This window comes from Magallana gigas, chromosome 7 (genome assembly GCF_963853765.1).
Source record: "Magallana gigas chromosome 7, xbMagGiga1.1, whole genome shotgun sequence".
In the NCBI taxonomy this organism is placed as follows: Eukaryota; Metazoa; Mollusca; class Bivalvia; order Ostreida; family Ostreidae; genus Magallana; species Magallana gigas.
This window is the reverse complement of record NC_088859.1, coordinates 33,259,277-33,273,559: the sequence shown is the minus strand read 5'-3', so window position 1 is coordinate 33,273,559 and position 14,283 is coordinate 33,259,277. Positions and strand designations below refer to the sequence as shown.

Below are 14,283 nucleotides of genomic sequence, written 5' to 3'. Positions count from 1 at the left end.
TCAAATTACTTTAGATAGATAAATTACACGTAAGGAAGAAAAACGCCCCTACTCTTGCGATCTCTCTTCGTCCCTTATTTTAACAAATAAACTTTTCACTCATATTTGAATCATAAAAATACTATAAAGTTTGAAAAAAAGTTTTAATCCTTTAAGCTTAATATATTTACTGGTGAATGCTATAGTATGTTCATCTATATAAAGACATCAGTGTCCCATATTCCACCATATAAATCTGTACTTAGATCTAAAGTTAAACCAGGAACGTACGAGTATATACATACATGTATATTTTATACATGTTTACGTCCATCGTCAAATCGGTTCTCTTTTGGTTTCTTAATAATTGATTACCCTGTATAAAAAATTATCATTTTTAGTTTTCTCCACCCCTAAAACACTCCAGGGGCCTTGCTTTTCTGATTGTATTATGTTGGTTCATACAACAATTAGAATATTTATAGACAGCATTGAAAAAGCCCATCTAGAAAATTCAAACTTATTTTTAAAAATTCACATGGTAAAATGGGCAAAAATAGGCCTCAGACCCCCACCCCTTCCCTACAAATAAAATTATCCCCCGGCTCCCACTCCCTTGGAAAAATGTTCCGCACATGTTGATCACGATTTCGAAGGATATGTTGGATACGAGAGGTTTATTTCTTTATTTGCCCTGCAGGCATCTTCAGCTGTCCAACTCTACCACATTTATATGAACTATTCCCTAACATGTTCATAGAACATAACAAGAGTCTCAAAGCATGTCCCCTAGAATGATTGAGTTTATCAAAGGTATCTAGATTACTATTTGATGATCTATCTTTATTTTTCATCATTTTCTTCACAAAGCAAGTCAGTAAACTAAAATGACAAAATGTAAGCGTCTTCACATCTTTTACTTTCAAATCCCTTCCAAAGAATAAATTCCTCACTGCTCAACAATGATAATCATGCAAATATCATATTGGATATGTTTAATAATTATATGTATCCAATACAATGTACATGTAGTTAATTTGTTCAATATCAAAGAGAATTTGATTAAAAGAGAAAGTCTTCACTGTTCAACAACCTTTATACACATGCATTGTATAATATAACTAGCTTTTGTTCAACATTCATAATAATTAAGACAAGAGATCTTGGATATACTCAAATGTAGATATACATAAACTGTCACATAAAATGTTTTACAGGCATGTATACAATCCTATGTAACCATTTAGAAGTTCAGGATACAAAAAATTACATAAAAATCACAATTATTGAATACAAAATACAAAAATAATTTTATAAAAATTGGCACACTCTGCTTATGTTCTAGTACTATGGTAATTCATGTATATTCTATGCATGTACAATGTATTATTCCCAATGATATTCAATATCCCAATTTTCACCTTCCTGCAAGGCGAGTTGGAGTTCATCACTGTGTACAAAGGTGATATTAAAACATGAACATAAGTGCATAACACTTAATTTATTTTCAGTTTCTAGCATCAGTTCCAAAATGTCAATATCATCAAAATTGTGACAAGTGTCTAACTTTAAGCTTTCTAGCTGTTTAAATCCGTGTTTTTGATATGCAGCATCCAGGCCTTCTGATGTGAAAGCCATGCATTTGTGTACATCTAAGATCCGGACGTTTTCAGCTTGGCATAACAAAAATGTTACGGTATCTTCTGACCTGATTACATTATTGTCAAATAGTTTGATGATTTCTAATTTCTTAAAACTGTCAGGGTGAAAGAGTTCTTCACTTGCCTGAACAGCCCTTGCTCTAGTAAGGTTACCGTCGCATATCATGGTCAGAGCCTTCAAATTCAAACAGAAAACCCCAATTTCCCTAACTGGCATCAACATTGTGTCAGACAGGAACAAATCTGTGATCTGAATCCCTACTTCCTGCAAGAATTCAACAAACTCCCCCAAATCATGATGTCCAGCATATCCATGACCATAAGAGAGGTTCAATTTTTTCATGGTCTTGATACATGATAATTTCTTTAAAACGTCTCCACTAATGACGCCATGGCAAGTGACATCTGTAACAAATGGACAGTGATCAACAATGAGGGAAAGGTGTGTGGAAAGAGGCACGGAGGTGTCCCAGTGGATTTTCCGGATGCCATATTTACTGTCCATCTTCCCATTCACAATGTCCTCCTCAATAACCTGCACAAGTCCACTTATATTATTGTCTATCTCCACTTCCTTCAGCTCAGGTAAAGTTCTTAGCAACTGAATGACTGATTGTTCAGTAGCACCGGAATCTTGAAGGGAAATATTCTGCAATTTCCGGGTTTGTCCGGAGCAAATTGACTGAACACCTCTGTCTGTTACACCATGACAATTCATCACAGAAAGTGTGACCAAATGAGGACAATTCAAACCTAGAATATTGACAAGATGCATTCAGTTAGTACCAGGGATATACATACACTGAGGATGAGAATCTGGGCAATTAACAAGATAATATGGACCATTCCAACAAAACAGGGCAACTGTATGCAAGATGTGTTACATGTAGGATGAAAAGTATTGTTATTTATCAATTGACTCTTATAATCAGTAAAGGCAAAAGGAACAATTCTAAGATGAATTCTTTCATTTGAAACATTTCCAATTCAAAAATCTATTTATACAAATACCGGTACATAGTATATAAATAGTGCCTGTTTGGGAGGGTAACAGTTGAAATTGACACCCCGAGAAAACCATTGTCAACCGACGCGAAGCGGAGGTTGACAATGGTTTTCGAGGGGTGTCAATTTCAACTGTTATCCTCCCAAACAGGCACTATTTATTTTGTTATACTGAATGTCTTTTTTAAAATTTTTAAGAAAATTTTACTGCTTTTATATAGGAATAACGTGAATTCTACAGCGAACCGTACGCGCATAATTTTCGCGCATGTAACATTTTTTAATGTTACCCGTTGCTAAGTGCGTTGCTAACGCTGAGGGTAATATAAAATATTATTAACTGCGTCTTAACCAATCAGATTTCAGTATTTAACATGAAAGTATAACAATACAATGTACCATGTAAATTAACATGGCAGGGGGGAACAAATGTTTCCCTAATTCATTTGCACAACTACTGAAAAAACTACCGACTAGCATTTGAAAGAATAACACCTTCTCTTATATGCAGACCCCCACCCCCTTTGGCATGCACTCATCAAAATTTTGTTTTTGTGGTATATGTAATTTTCCAAGGAATTTAAGTTTTTCTGGGTATTCAAAACCTATTATTTATCAAGATATTAAGAATTATCTCCCTTATATAAGGAATAATGCACCCTAAATTTTCATTCATCTTAGAAGATAATTTACTTTCATTCCTCATATTGCCAATGAATCTTGCATACTAGATTTTACATATGTAAAAGCACTTGTTATCATTCAGATAACCTTGAAATACCAATTCAATAAATAAGTGTAATATATACATGTAGCTGATTTCCATTGAATTATATACATGTATTATGCTGAGACAAACCAAAATACACGTTTCTGCTATCAATTATCTTTCGATCTAATTAAAATTAGATCCTTTAAAATTAAATCTTTCATGCACCCATATTTGATATGTTGCTGCGACATATCAAATGTGGGAGTGTGAAGGATCTAATTTTAATTAGATTGATTATCTTTGAAACTTACTGATAATTTGGAGCATGTTGTCATCACACTTTGTGTCTGTGAGGTTGAGCTCTTTAATAGCTGGCAGATTCTCCACTAAATTAACCAACAGGTTCTTGGAAATTTTGTTGGCATACTTCAGATGCAAAGTTTCTAATTTCTGCAGACAGAAAAGATGAGCATTTTAGCATCATAATATACATGTACCTCAGAACTTGTATCATTGATAGCAGATCACTGTTAATTACTAAACAATTTTTGATAAACAAGAAATGTGATCAAGAGGGAAAGTCAAAATAAGCTTTCAGGTACAGTACATATGAATTCTAGCTACATGTAGGTTACACTATACACTCACTCCCACTAAAATAATACATTGTATCACTAAAGTTTAAATCTGCCATAATTTTTAACATTATTTGATTTATAATCATTCTAACGAACATTTTAAAATAACATTTTCTAAAACATTTCAGCTGCTAAGATTTACCATTGTGTGTCAATTTACATCATGGCAAATAGAAAAGAAAAGTGGACAATGGACTTATATATGCAAATTATTTCACTGCCAATAACAAGCCTTACCCGTGCCCTCTGAGCAAGAAGTTTTACTATTTGGTTTGTAATTATGGTCCCCTTTAGATGCAAATGACGAAGTCTGTCAGTGAAGAGGATCTGCAAGTATTTCCCTTGTAGTTGACCATTTGTCTCCATCACCTTCATGATTTCTTCCACCATTCCAGATGCTGATATTGTGAAATAATTAAAAATACACAAATTTGTCAATATGAAAATAGCCCCAAATATAATTCTTCCAGACCTCAATCCTGAGATATGATGCACCTGGCAGAAACTTGCATTTTTATGGTGGCATAGATCTGCCACCACTTGTCAGATAATTATGCCGACTTGTCAGATCTTGATGTCGACTTGTCAGATAATTATGTTCACTTGTCAGTTCTTTAAGTCGACTTGTCACTTATTCACGTGGTTAAGAATTCAACACTTTAATCTTTCAACGCCCAATTTGTGCCATCCATTTCAAATATTATTTTCTGACAAGTCGACATAAGCTAGGATCTGACAAGTCGACATAATCATCTTTTAAGTCGATATAATTATTTGACAAGTCGACATAATTATCTGATAAGTCGACATAATTATTTGACAAGAAGACATAACATCTGATAAGACAACATCATTATCTGACAAGTCGACTTACAATATGAATGATAATTTTCTTTAAACTAGTGGCCATATTAGTTTTTCTGTCAGATCTTTATGTCGACTTGTCAGATGATTATGTTAACTTGTCAGATGATTATGTTAACTTGTCAGATATTTTTGTCGACTTGTATGGTATTATGATGAAAAGTAAATGGCAGTTAGTGGCACTAACACGCTTTGACGACAAAATGTTGAGTCTCTATAGTCACTTTGATTATTTTCTGACAAGTCAACATAAAGATCTCACAAGTTGACAAAAATATCTGACAAGTCGACATTATCATATGAGAAGTTAACATAATTATCTGACAAGTGGTGACAGATCTATGCCACCATACATTTTTCCTCCAAGAACTATTTTAATTTTGAAAGCAACACGAATGTAATGTTTGGTTGCATATCTTGTAACTCAATGTAAGTTAAATTTGTTTTTAATAAGTATTACCCGCTTCCGTAGCTTTTGTGTGTGTTATCGAAGGTGACGTTAAAAATAGGCCATCCTTCTATAATAACAAGATCATTCTATAAACTACCTATATGGTATGATTAATGATAACAGGATTAATATGCAGGGCAAAACCCCTTCTTATCCTGGCTACACATAACTTACGAAGCGCATCGAAGGGTCCCAAAACATGTAAACACTGCATGTCTCCAAAATTATCAAAATAATCTCTCCACCAAATTCGTTCAAAAGTCCAAGCAATGTCAGAAATGCACAACTGTTTCAAACTCGACGGTTGCCGTCTCTTCGGCATATTAGTTTTTTGCTGAATTTGAAAATGGAATTTCCAAAATGCCGAACCCGATTGTATACATTAGATAATTTAGCGACAAAAACGCAATTACAGTTAATTAAGGGCAAAGGTCAGCAGGTCAAGGCCGAATCAGGTTAAACCCCGCTTCAGCGATTTCAAATTTCTTTAGTGAACATTCCAGCTGTATGAATATATAAAAGTTTTAAAACAAAAATTTTCGCCACATATTTAAAACATTATCATTTTGTTACATTAAAAGTTTAAAATCGAAGATTTCTAAACTTATCTAATAGATAAGTTTAGAAATCTTCGATTTTAAACTTTTAATGTAACAGGTTATCAATTTAAAATTTACAAGCTGCTATGAGAACTTAAGTTTAATTTTTTTTTTCTCTCAGATTAATTACGCAATTTAGTTTGTAACACAAAAAAAAGGAAATAACCAAACAAACAAACGGAGATGCTTTCATTTGACAAAAATGTTAATCCTCTTGACACTAGTCTTTGATTTCTTCTTAAGTTAATCTCCAGGCAAATTAAATAATTGTTGGACAAATGAAGTGTGAAATTATCGTAACAGCTATATGTGTGAATGTTTACTTTTCTGGCATGTCATTACTATTCCTTTGTCAAAAAAAGTAATGCCTGTCAAAAAAAAAAAAATAATTTTAAGGGAGAATGTTTTAGATCTGGAAGAGAACGGTTGGGCTAACTGTGCTGGAACCCCGCACGTTAGCGTAGTGTTATATTGGGCTAAATGTGCTGGAACCCCGCACGTTAGTGGAGTGTGTGTGATATCGGGCTAGCTGTGCTGGATTTCCGCACGTTAGTGTCGATTTTGTGTACAGAATTATATTGGACTGTCCGTGCTGGAATCTCCGCACGTTCTTAAGTTGTTCTCTCGGAACTCCGAGAATCGGTTTTCATTGGAATACCATGTACCGTTATTTCATCAACTTAAATACAACTTGTTGAACTTTTGTTTCGTTTTGGAGTTTTTTTATTCAGCGTAAACTTGAGCGAGTGTAACGAATTGAGCTTTCCCCTGAATTCACCATATGGATTTTAAGAACTTTTACATTACAATTTACAGTCTAGAATACAAATCAAATACAAGATACGTTCGTGAAAGTTGGGTAGTATTTTTAGTAGAAAGCCGATTGGCATGCTACCGGGCTAACCGCAACTTCACGGAAAATTCGCGTTAGGAACTTTACACGTAAAATTCATCGGTGAAAATTGGTGTGAGAATCGAATTGTTCCCCGTCCTCTCAACAGAGCGAGTGATAGAAACTCTAACGTCATGATGAACCAACAAGTGCGACCGTCCATCAGCAAGAAGTCCGAAAAACAGAAATTACGGGACAGGAATCGAATGCAGCAGTTTTTGGATAAGAAATTCCAGGGATCTCCGGACTCTGTGTCTCCGCCCGCTACTAACGTTACCATCATAACGACGCATTCGGAAGGAAATCCAACGCAAGCTTCCCATGCGGATTCGGAATTGACCACCACCACTCCGTGTCCAGGTGATGTAGTGGAAACCCGTGCAAACACCGTGGACGAAATAATTAAAGAAAATTCAAAACTGAGAGAACTTACAAAGTCTTATGAGAGAAATATTAAAGACCTGAATGGACAGTTACTTTTATTACAGAACCTGTTACAAAAACAATCGAACTGTGCTGCCTTACAGAGCAATTTATTAGACGCTAAATGGCTTTGAATCAACATATATTGTGAATTTTTGTCAATGTGTATGTTTGCATTGTTTTTTTTAAAGCTTCAATTTTGTTTCAAAGTAGAACTCTGGGACAGAGTTCATTAAGGCTGTGAGAGAGATTGTTATAGATAAGTTTAGAAATCTTCGATTTTAAACTTTTAATGTAACAGGTTATCAATTTAAAATTTACAAGCTGCTATGAGAACTTAAGTTTAATTTTTTTTTTCTCTCAGATTAATTACGCAATTTAGTTTGTAACACAAAAAAAAGGAAATAACCAAACAAACAAACGGAGATGCTTTCATTTGACAAAAATGTTAATCCTCTTGACACTAGTCTTTGATTTCTTCTTAAGTTAATCTCCAGGCAAATTAAATAATTGTTGGACAAATGAAGTGTGAAATTATCGTAACAGCTATATGTGTGAATGTTTACTTTTCTGGCATGTCATTACTATTCCTTTGTCAAAAAAAGCAATGCCTGTCAAAAAAAAAAAAATAATTTTAAGGGAGAATGTTTTAGATCTGGAAGAGAACGGTTGGGCTAACTGTGCTGGAACCCCGCACGTTAGCGTAGTGTTATATTGGGCTAAATGTGCTGGAACCCCGCACGTTAGTGGAGTGTGTGTGATATCGGGCTAGCTGTGCTGGATTTCCGCACGTTAGTGTCGATTTTGTGTACAGAATTATATTGGACTGTCCGTGCTGGAATCTCCGCACGTTCTTAAGTTGTTCTCTCGGAACTCCGAGAATCGGTTTTCATTGGAATACCATGTACCGTTATTTCATCAACTTAAATACAACTTGTTGAACTTTTGTTTCGTTTTGGAGTTTTTTTATTCAGCGTAAACTTGAGCGAGTGTAACGAATTGAGCTTTCCCCTGAATTCACCATATGGATTTTAAGAACTTTTACATTACAATTTACAGTCTAGAATACAAATCAAATACAAGATACGTTCGTGAAAGTTGGGTAGTATTTTTAGTAGAAAGCCGATTGGCATGCTACCGGGCTAACCGCAACTTCACGGAAAATTCGCGTTAGGAACTTTACACGTAAAATTCATCGGTGAAAATTTTACGTTTTCAAAAATGGTTAAGATCTGCAGAAAATTCTGCAAGTTGGATGATAATATGACAGAATTAAAAGTGTCTTTTTTTAAAGAAAAAAAAATAGTGCAATGACTCCGATCCGCTCGTAAATTTTTGTGTTCTGTAAACATAGTGAGTATAAAATAAGTTTATTATAGAGATATCACGTACACGTGTGATAATAGAAAACATCACTAATTGTCAACACTTTATGATTTTTATTATATTCACATATTTTTTACAAGTCAGCATACAAACGACGCAAATTCGGACAAAAATAATTTAATAATATCCATGTAAGTAGTAAATGTAAATATATATAGATGCGATAATTTTCTAGATCACCGAAAAAGGTTAACATTATACATTTACCAGATAAATAATTTAATGTCAGTCAACATTGATAACACTTTAAAAGTAGTCAAAAACTAATGAATGACAGTAAACACAAAATATCATACTACATGACAAAATTTTCTATTTTTTCGCGGCCACCCGCATATTTAATACCGGTAGCCAAGCTGACAACGGTGTTTCTCTGTTCACCTTGGGTTATTAGATGGTCGACCCATGCAATGAATTCGAAATTTACACAATGCACTCGAGTCAGATTCAAAAATAATCTATGCAACCAAACAATATAACTTTGAAATGAAGGCCTCAGTATTGCTCAGTGTCAACGTCTATATATTTCTAAATACTTGGTTTTTCGCATTCTAGTTTTTGTTGCAGTTTGTATTTTGTTGAATGGTTTTTCTTCGAGTGACTGTTGGAAAGAGTGTAGGGCAGCCTTGTGGTCCCCTGTGGTCTGTTGACAGATTCCTAGGATCTCCCACGAAATGTCTCTGACATGTTTAGGAACAAACACCCCTTGGTCGTTCGTAACCAATACCTGGAGATTATCGATCGCTGCTTGTACTTTCGCCGGTTCCACCAATCTGTAACACAAAACTTCCAGCAAGTGTAACAGGACAAAGGGCGGTATATGCAATAAGGACTTTCCGTTCTCTGAACTAGACCGTTGTTCTGGTGTTAACTCGTTCAAATAACAAATTTCATTTTCAAGTGGGACTATTCCAATTACAGTCCGTGTCATCTTTTTTGAATAGGATTTTCCAACCAAAGCCTCTCCGTTCATATATTTTCTAGAATGTATGACCTCAATTACAAACAAAGCTTCTTTGTATCTGAATGTCTTGTAATAATACATGGCAAGGTGCAGCATGTCAGAAACAAACCCAAACTTGGCTGCTAATTTCAACATGAGGCAGATGCTTCTCTCTGGAACATACACCTTTTTGTGTGCTACATGTCGGTCAGTTTGCAGATTGTGTAATATAAAAGCAGTGTTCTGAAGGATTGTGGTCGTGATCTTTTGTAACATGGCAACCTGATACTGGGATGGGTATGAATCTAATAGTAGGTTTTCTACTATGCGCAATGCCCTGAGACAGAGACGAAGATCTGATGTAGATTGTGCATAACTATCCCGAATTATCTCACGAAATAGTTCTATATCAAATTTAGACTCTGGAACGAGAATGTGTTCATCTGTAGAAATGACGCGTCTCGGATTACGTTGTACATCTTTAATAAAGGGACTGATGGAAGAACTCTGTAGCAAGCACTCCACCAAACCCCTCTCGTACAATCCGTACAATCTACTGAAGAGTTTCTGTTGTGCCGCTCCATAGATTTTAGAGAGAAATATATTGTTTTCTGGAATGAAAAAGTTAGGACAGAACCCGTCATACACCCATTTGAGGATGACTTTAAAACTGATCCAGAAGCAATGCAGGAAATTCTGTGGCCCCCATTCAAGTGTTGTGTTTTGCTGCACTGCCCAGAAAACTGCTGTTTTCATGTGGTAGGAGCTCAGTAATTTTTCATCTTCACTCAATCCATTATTTATCACTTCTTTTAAAATGAATTTTAGAAGACCGTACACCAAGAACTGATAGTGGTTCAGTAAGCGCATTAGGATTTGTTCTGCCAGAGAAAAGGAAATTCTCCATTCAATGCCCTCATAGTTTTCTAGTTTTGGACCTATTGCAACAACGTGACACCCCTTTCCGATGATGTCATCAACAACACGAGACTTGGGCCAAGATGATTTTTTACTCCTGTATTTCCATGAGGAGGCAGAGGGTGGCCAGAAGTCACTGACAAAGCAGTGGGCGTCATCATATTCCAAGATATTACCACCTAACATTCCAGTAGCACATGGCCCGTGCATTATAGAATTCGGATGTACCGATGACAACATGGTTTCTCTATATTTAGAACTATATACAACTAATCTACCATTGTCTCTTACAGTGGCTCTCTTGACTTTATCACTGGCTCTTTCATTTGGTAACCAAAGTAAAGTGTATCCGGGTGGACTTTTGGAGGCGTCACAAAGGAGCAATGTATACCTCTCTATATCGTAAAATCGAGTCTGAGATATGTCCCAGATAACTCGGTTGTTAGGCAACCAGAACATAGTGTCAAGGTCAGATTCTCTAAGTCTAAACCCTTCTTTATAGCTTCCGTTTTTCATTTTACAGCCTACTATAGTCCCAGCTTTCTGTAGCTCTATCGCATCACTGATGTCAATCACATCCCTTCTCATGGCAACTTGTTGGGAAGTTCCTACTATACGACATAGTCCCATGCACACAGATTCGGAAGTACGCTGCAAGTCTTTCATGCTGTGTCGTAAAAGAAATCTTCTAAACGTGTACTTTAGATGAGTTACTGCACGTTGTTAAATTGTTCAACACATACTGATCCCAAATAATGTTAATATTAGAATCCATTTCTAATTTTGATCAAAATAAATCGGACCAATGTTAACTTTGAATTTTGCTGTCAGAACTGGAAAACCAATGTTCCTACTTGTATTTTCATTTTAAACAAAAGACGTTTTGCATATTTCCTGTGTCGTTGTCCGTAGCAACACTACTAATCAAGTTTCGTTTTAATTCAATTAAAGGGCGTGTTGACGGAACTTCCATTGAGGAAGTACGCTATATAACTAAGGATTACATGATAGTTTCGACGGTACATATGTAAAAAAAAAACACTAAAAATTATGAGTCCTCATAATATATTCAAATAAAAAATATCACGAAAGATTTAATAAATTTTATTTAATAAACCGATTTTTTTTTCGTGCCTATATTGCTGAATACAGCTAACACTGGTACTCTACCGAACATTTTTAAATTGGAACACGTTGATAAGAATTGCTTAGCATACGTATCCAGAGTCGGTTAACATAAGGTACGTACGCTATATATTGAAAGGACTGTCATATATTATAAAGGTCTAAATAGGGATATTAGTCCAATAAAAATTAGAGTTTTGAAGAAAAAAAAACTCCAAATGTTTATATCTGTATGATTTTATTAAACATTTAAGAGCAGTAGCACTGTGGTGTTTATTCTAGGGATCAACTAAGGATGCGTAATTTCATATAAACTCTTCTACAAAATTATTAAAGAATTCAGTTTATCTAGCTAGAACTAATAACAGATAACAGAACGCACTTATTTCCTCGTCCAATGCAGATAAAATAGAATTTCTTGATTCGATCTTTTTGATGATAATGGAAATCAATAACCAGATTCAAGTATATACACATGATGCAATAATGTTATTATGCAATGCTTTTTGATTACAGTGCTAGATATCATCCGTTCGATATCTTTACAATTTCTATACTGGACCAGATGACATCAATCGAAAGGCACGGTATATACAACTGTTCTCTCTGTTTAGTTGTCTAGCCGTCATATAGCAAAGTTCTGATTAGGACAACAAAAGAAAAATAAATATAAATATCATTATTAAAAAGTAATAAATGCTTTTTCAAAACCTGCATCACTTTTATCACATTCTGTGTTATCTCGCGGACTTTGATTTTGCAGGTCATCATTTATACTAGTGGAAGACTTGATTCTCTGTTTACAGAGCAAACCAACTTATAGTTTCCGTTAACAAATTTATACATATACCTACTTTGTCATGCATGTTTTTCAAATAGTACACATGCATCACCGACATCTTGGATTTTTGCGATCCTCTTTCGATCTCTTGCGATCGTCTCTTCAATGATTTGAAAATGATAGAAAATATAACAACAACAAACAACAAGCAAAATCATACAGGCCCTACGTAGTGTGCATGTTATAGAAGGGCCAAGTTTAGTTAAACACAAAACACTGCTCTCTTTTGAACTTACGTCTATACTCGTCTATACTAGGCCTCTATTGAGATCTTTCGCCATTCTGGGATTTCTATACCCATCTTGACTGTGATAGTTTTAAAATGTATAAACATGTGCGATAATGCTGTTTTATTTCTTTTACAAAATACCATTTAAATATACTTTAATTCAAACGCGTGTAGATCAATTACCTAAGATTACCAGATGATCAATGCTTTGAACAACAATATATTTTAACCCTAATGTAAAAGCGAACCAGTTTTCTCGCATACATGATTCATACAAATATATGTATATCTGCATCCTAGTTTTAAAGAAATGGTACTGGGAAAAAACTGTCATTGGACATTCTGGTATCAATGTGAAAATCCATATATCTTCAATTCATCAAGAAACAATATACACATTTAAAATCACAAGCACACATTCAATTCAATGCATATTCGCTGGGTTTTCTTTTTTCGTTCAAATGGTAGCTTTTTGCTGCCGATATTGCATGTATCACTTTAATTGCATTCGTCGCTCAACTGGTTAGCAAAATAGGATTCCGATTCAACAGTACTATCCGTTTGCCTTTTCTGGACGGATCCTTTTTCGCGAGATTTGTTTGAATGATAACTTTTTCAGCCGATCTCTAAAGTGTGACCATTTCGGTTTCCTAAGGAATACAAGTTCCTGTTCAGTCAGGGGGCGTAGAGAGGGGCTGGGTTTGAAGTGCCCGGATCTGTTAGGGCCCTGAAAAGTTACGTACAGCACTGCTAATCCAATGGTTGACAGAAGAAGACACGAAAGCCTGAATATAGAATACATGTCGAAATTAAACTACACAAAACGAAATTAAGACATATTCGTGAACAGTTGAATAAATTTGATTTTTATTTTGCATGCATGGATGCCGTTCATATGTTTCGTTTAAATTTTGCAATGCCATCTTCGGAAATCAACGACCAATACTACTCAGTGACAGTAAGTTAGCGTATATGTATACAAGCTAGACTGGCCGTTGAGACAGGCAGTCGCACTGATCTGATAATGACGAAGATCAGGCTTGATTTCAGTTTAGGAAGCTAAAGAATAAATCCTTCATTCTATGAAAAAATCTTACCAAAGTGAAATCAGTGCTTTGCTATTCCATCCAAACATTTCTAAGACTTCCGTTCACGCCATGGAGTCAATCGTACAGATTTCAGTGGACTTTTTAGTCAGTGGCACACAATACAAACATGCAATCGATCAACATTTGTTTCTGTTCAACCAGCAAAAACTTTTAACCGGAGATTTAAATCGTCGCATTCTTTGTTCACCTGGAATTTGCGTTATCTCTTTTGCTTTCATCTCAAACATTACTGTATATATATTTCCCCTTATATTTGTATTGGAAATTTCCGACGTTCAATTTTCTATATTTACATCTACCGAGTATTATTTCCTCTATTTCTTACGGAAACTTATAGTTAATTCATAGCTCTATAGAAACAGCCAGACAGAAATCTACACGCCCCGTTTATCGATTGGTCGAAATCTACAGCAGCTGAAACTGAGAAACTGAGACGAAACTGACAGGAGTGAAATTGACACGCCCTGTTTATTGATTGGTCGAAGCCTACAGCGACCTAAGAAAAATC

At 35.1% G+C, this 14,283-nt stretch overlaps 1 protein-coding gene across 3 annotated transcripts; it reads right to left on the bottom strand.

The window, feature by feature from the left end:
• Nucleotides 1-819: 819 nt before the first annotated feature.
• On the bottom strand, nucleotides 820-14,113 carry LOC117684708 (uncharacterized). 3 transcript variants are annotated; one of them, XM_066066692.1, is made up of 5 exons: nucleotides 13,764-14,113; nucleotides 12,451-13,451; nucleotides 4,233-4,393; nucleotides 3,669-3,807; nucleotides 820-2,393 (listed from the first exon to the last, which is right to left on the bottom strand). In XM_066066692.1, the coding sequence occupies exons 3-5, from the start codon at nucleotides 4,383-4,385 to the stop codon at nucleotides 1,366-1,368; spliced, it is 1,320 nt and encodes a 439-aa protein (XP_065922764.1). In that variant the 5' UTR covers nucleotides 4,386-4,393; nucleotides 12,451-13,451; nucleotides 13,764-14,113; the 3' UTR covers nucleotides 820-1,365. The 3 variants fall into 3 exon arrangements, with proteins under 3 accessions (XP_065922764.1, XP_065922765.1, XP_034313848.2); XM_066066693.1 differs by having other exon boundaries at nucleotides 12,451-13,393; XM_034457957.2 differs by lacking the exons at nucleotides 12,451-13,451; nucleotides 13,764-14,113 and adding an exon at nucleotides 5,485-5,692 and having other exon boundaries at nucleotides 822-2,393.
• Between the last annotated feature and the right edge of the window lie 170 nt (nucleotides 14,114-14,283).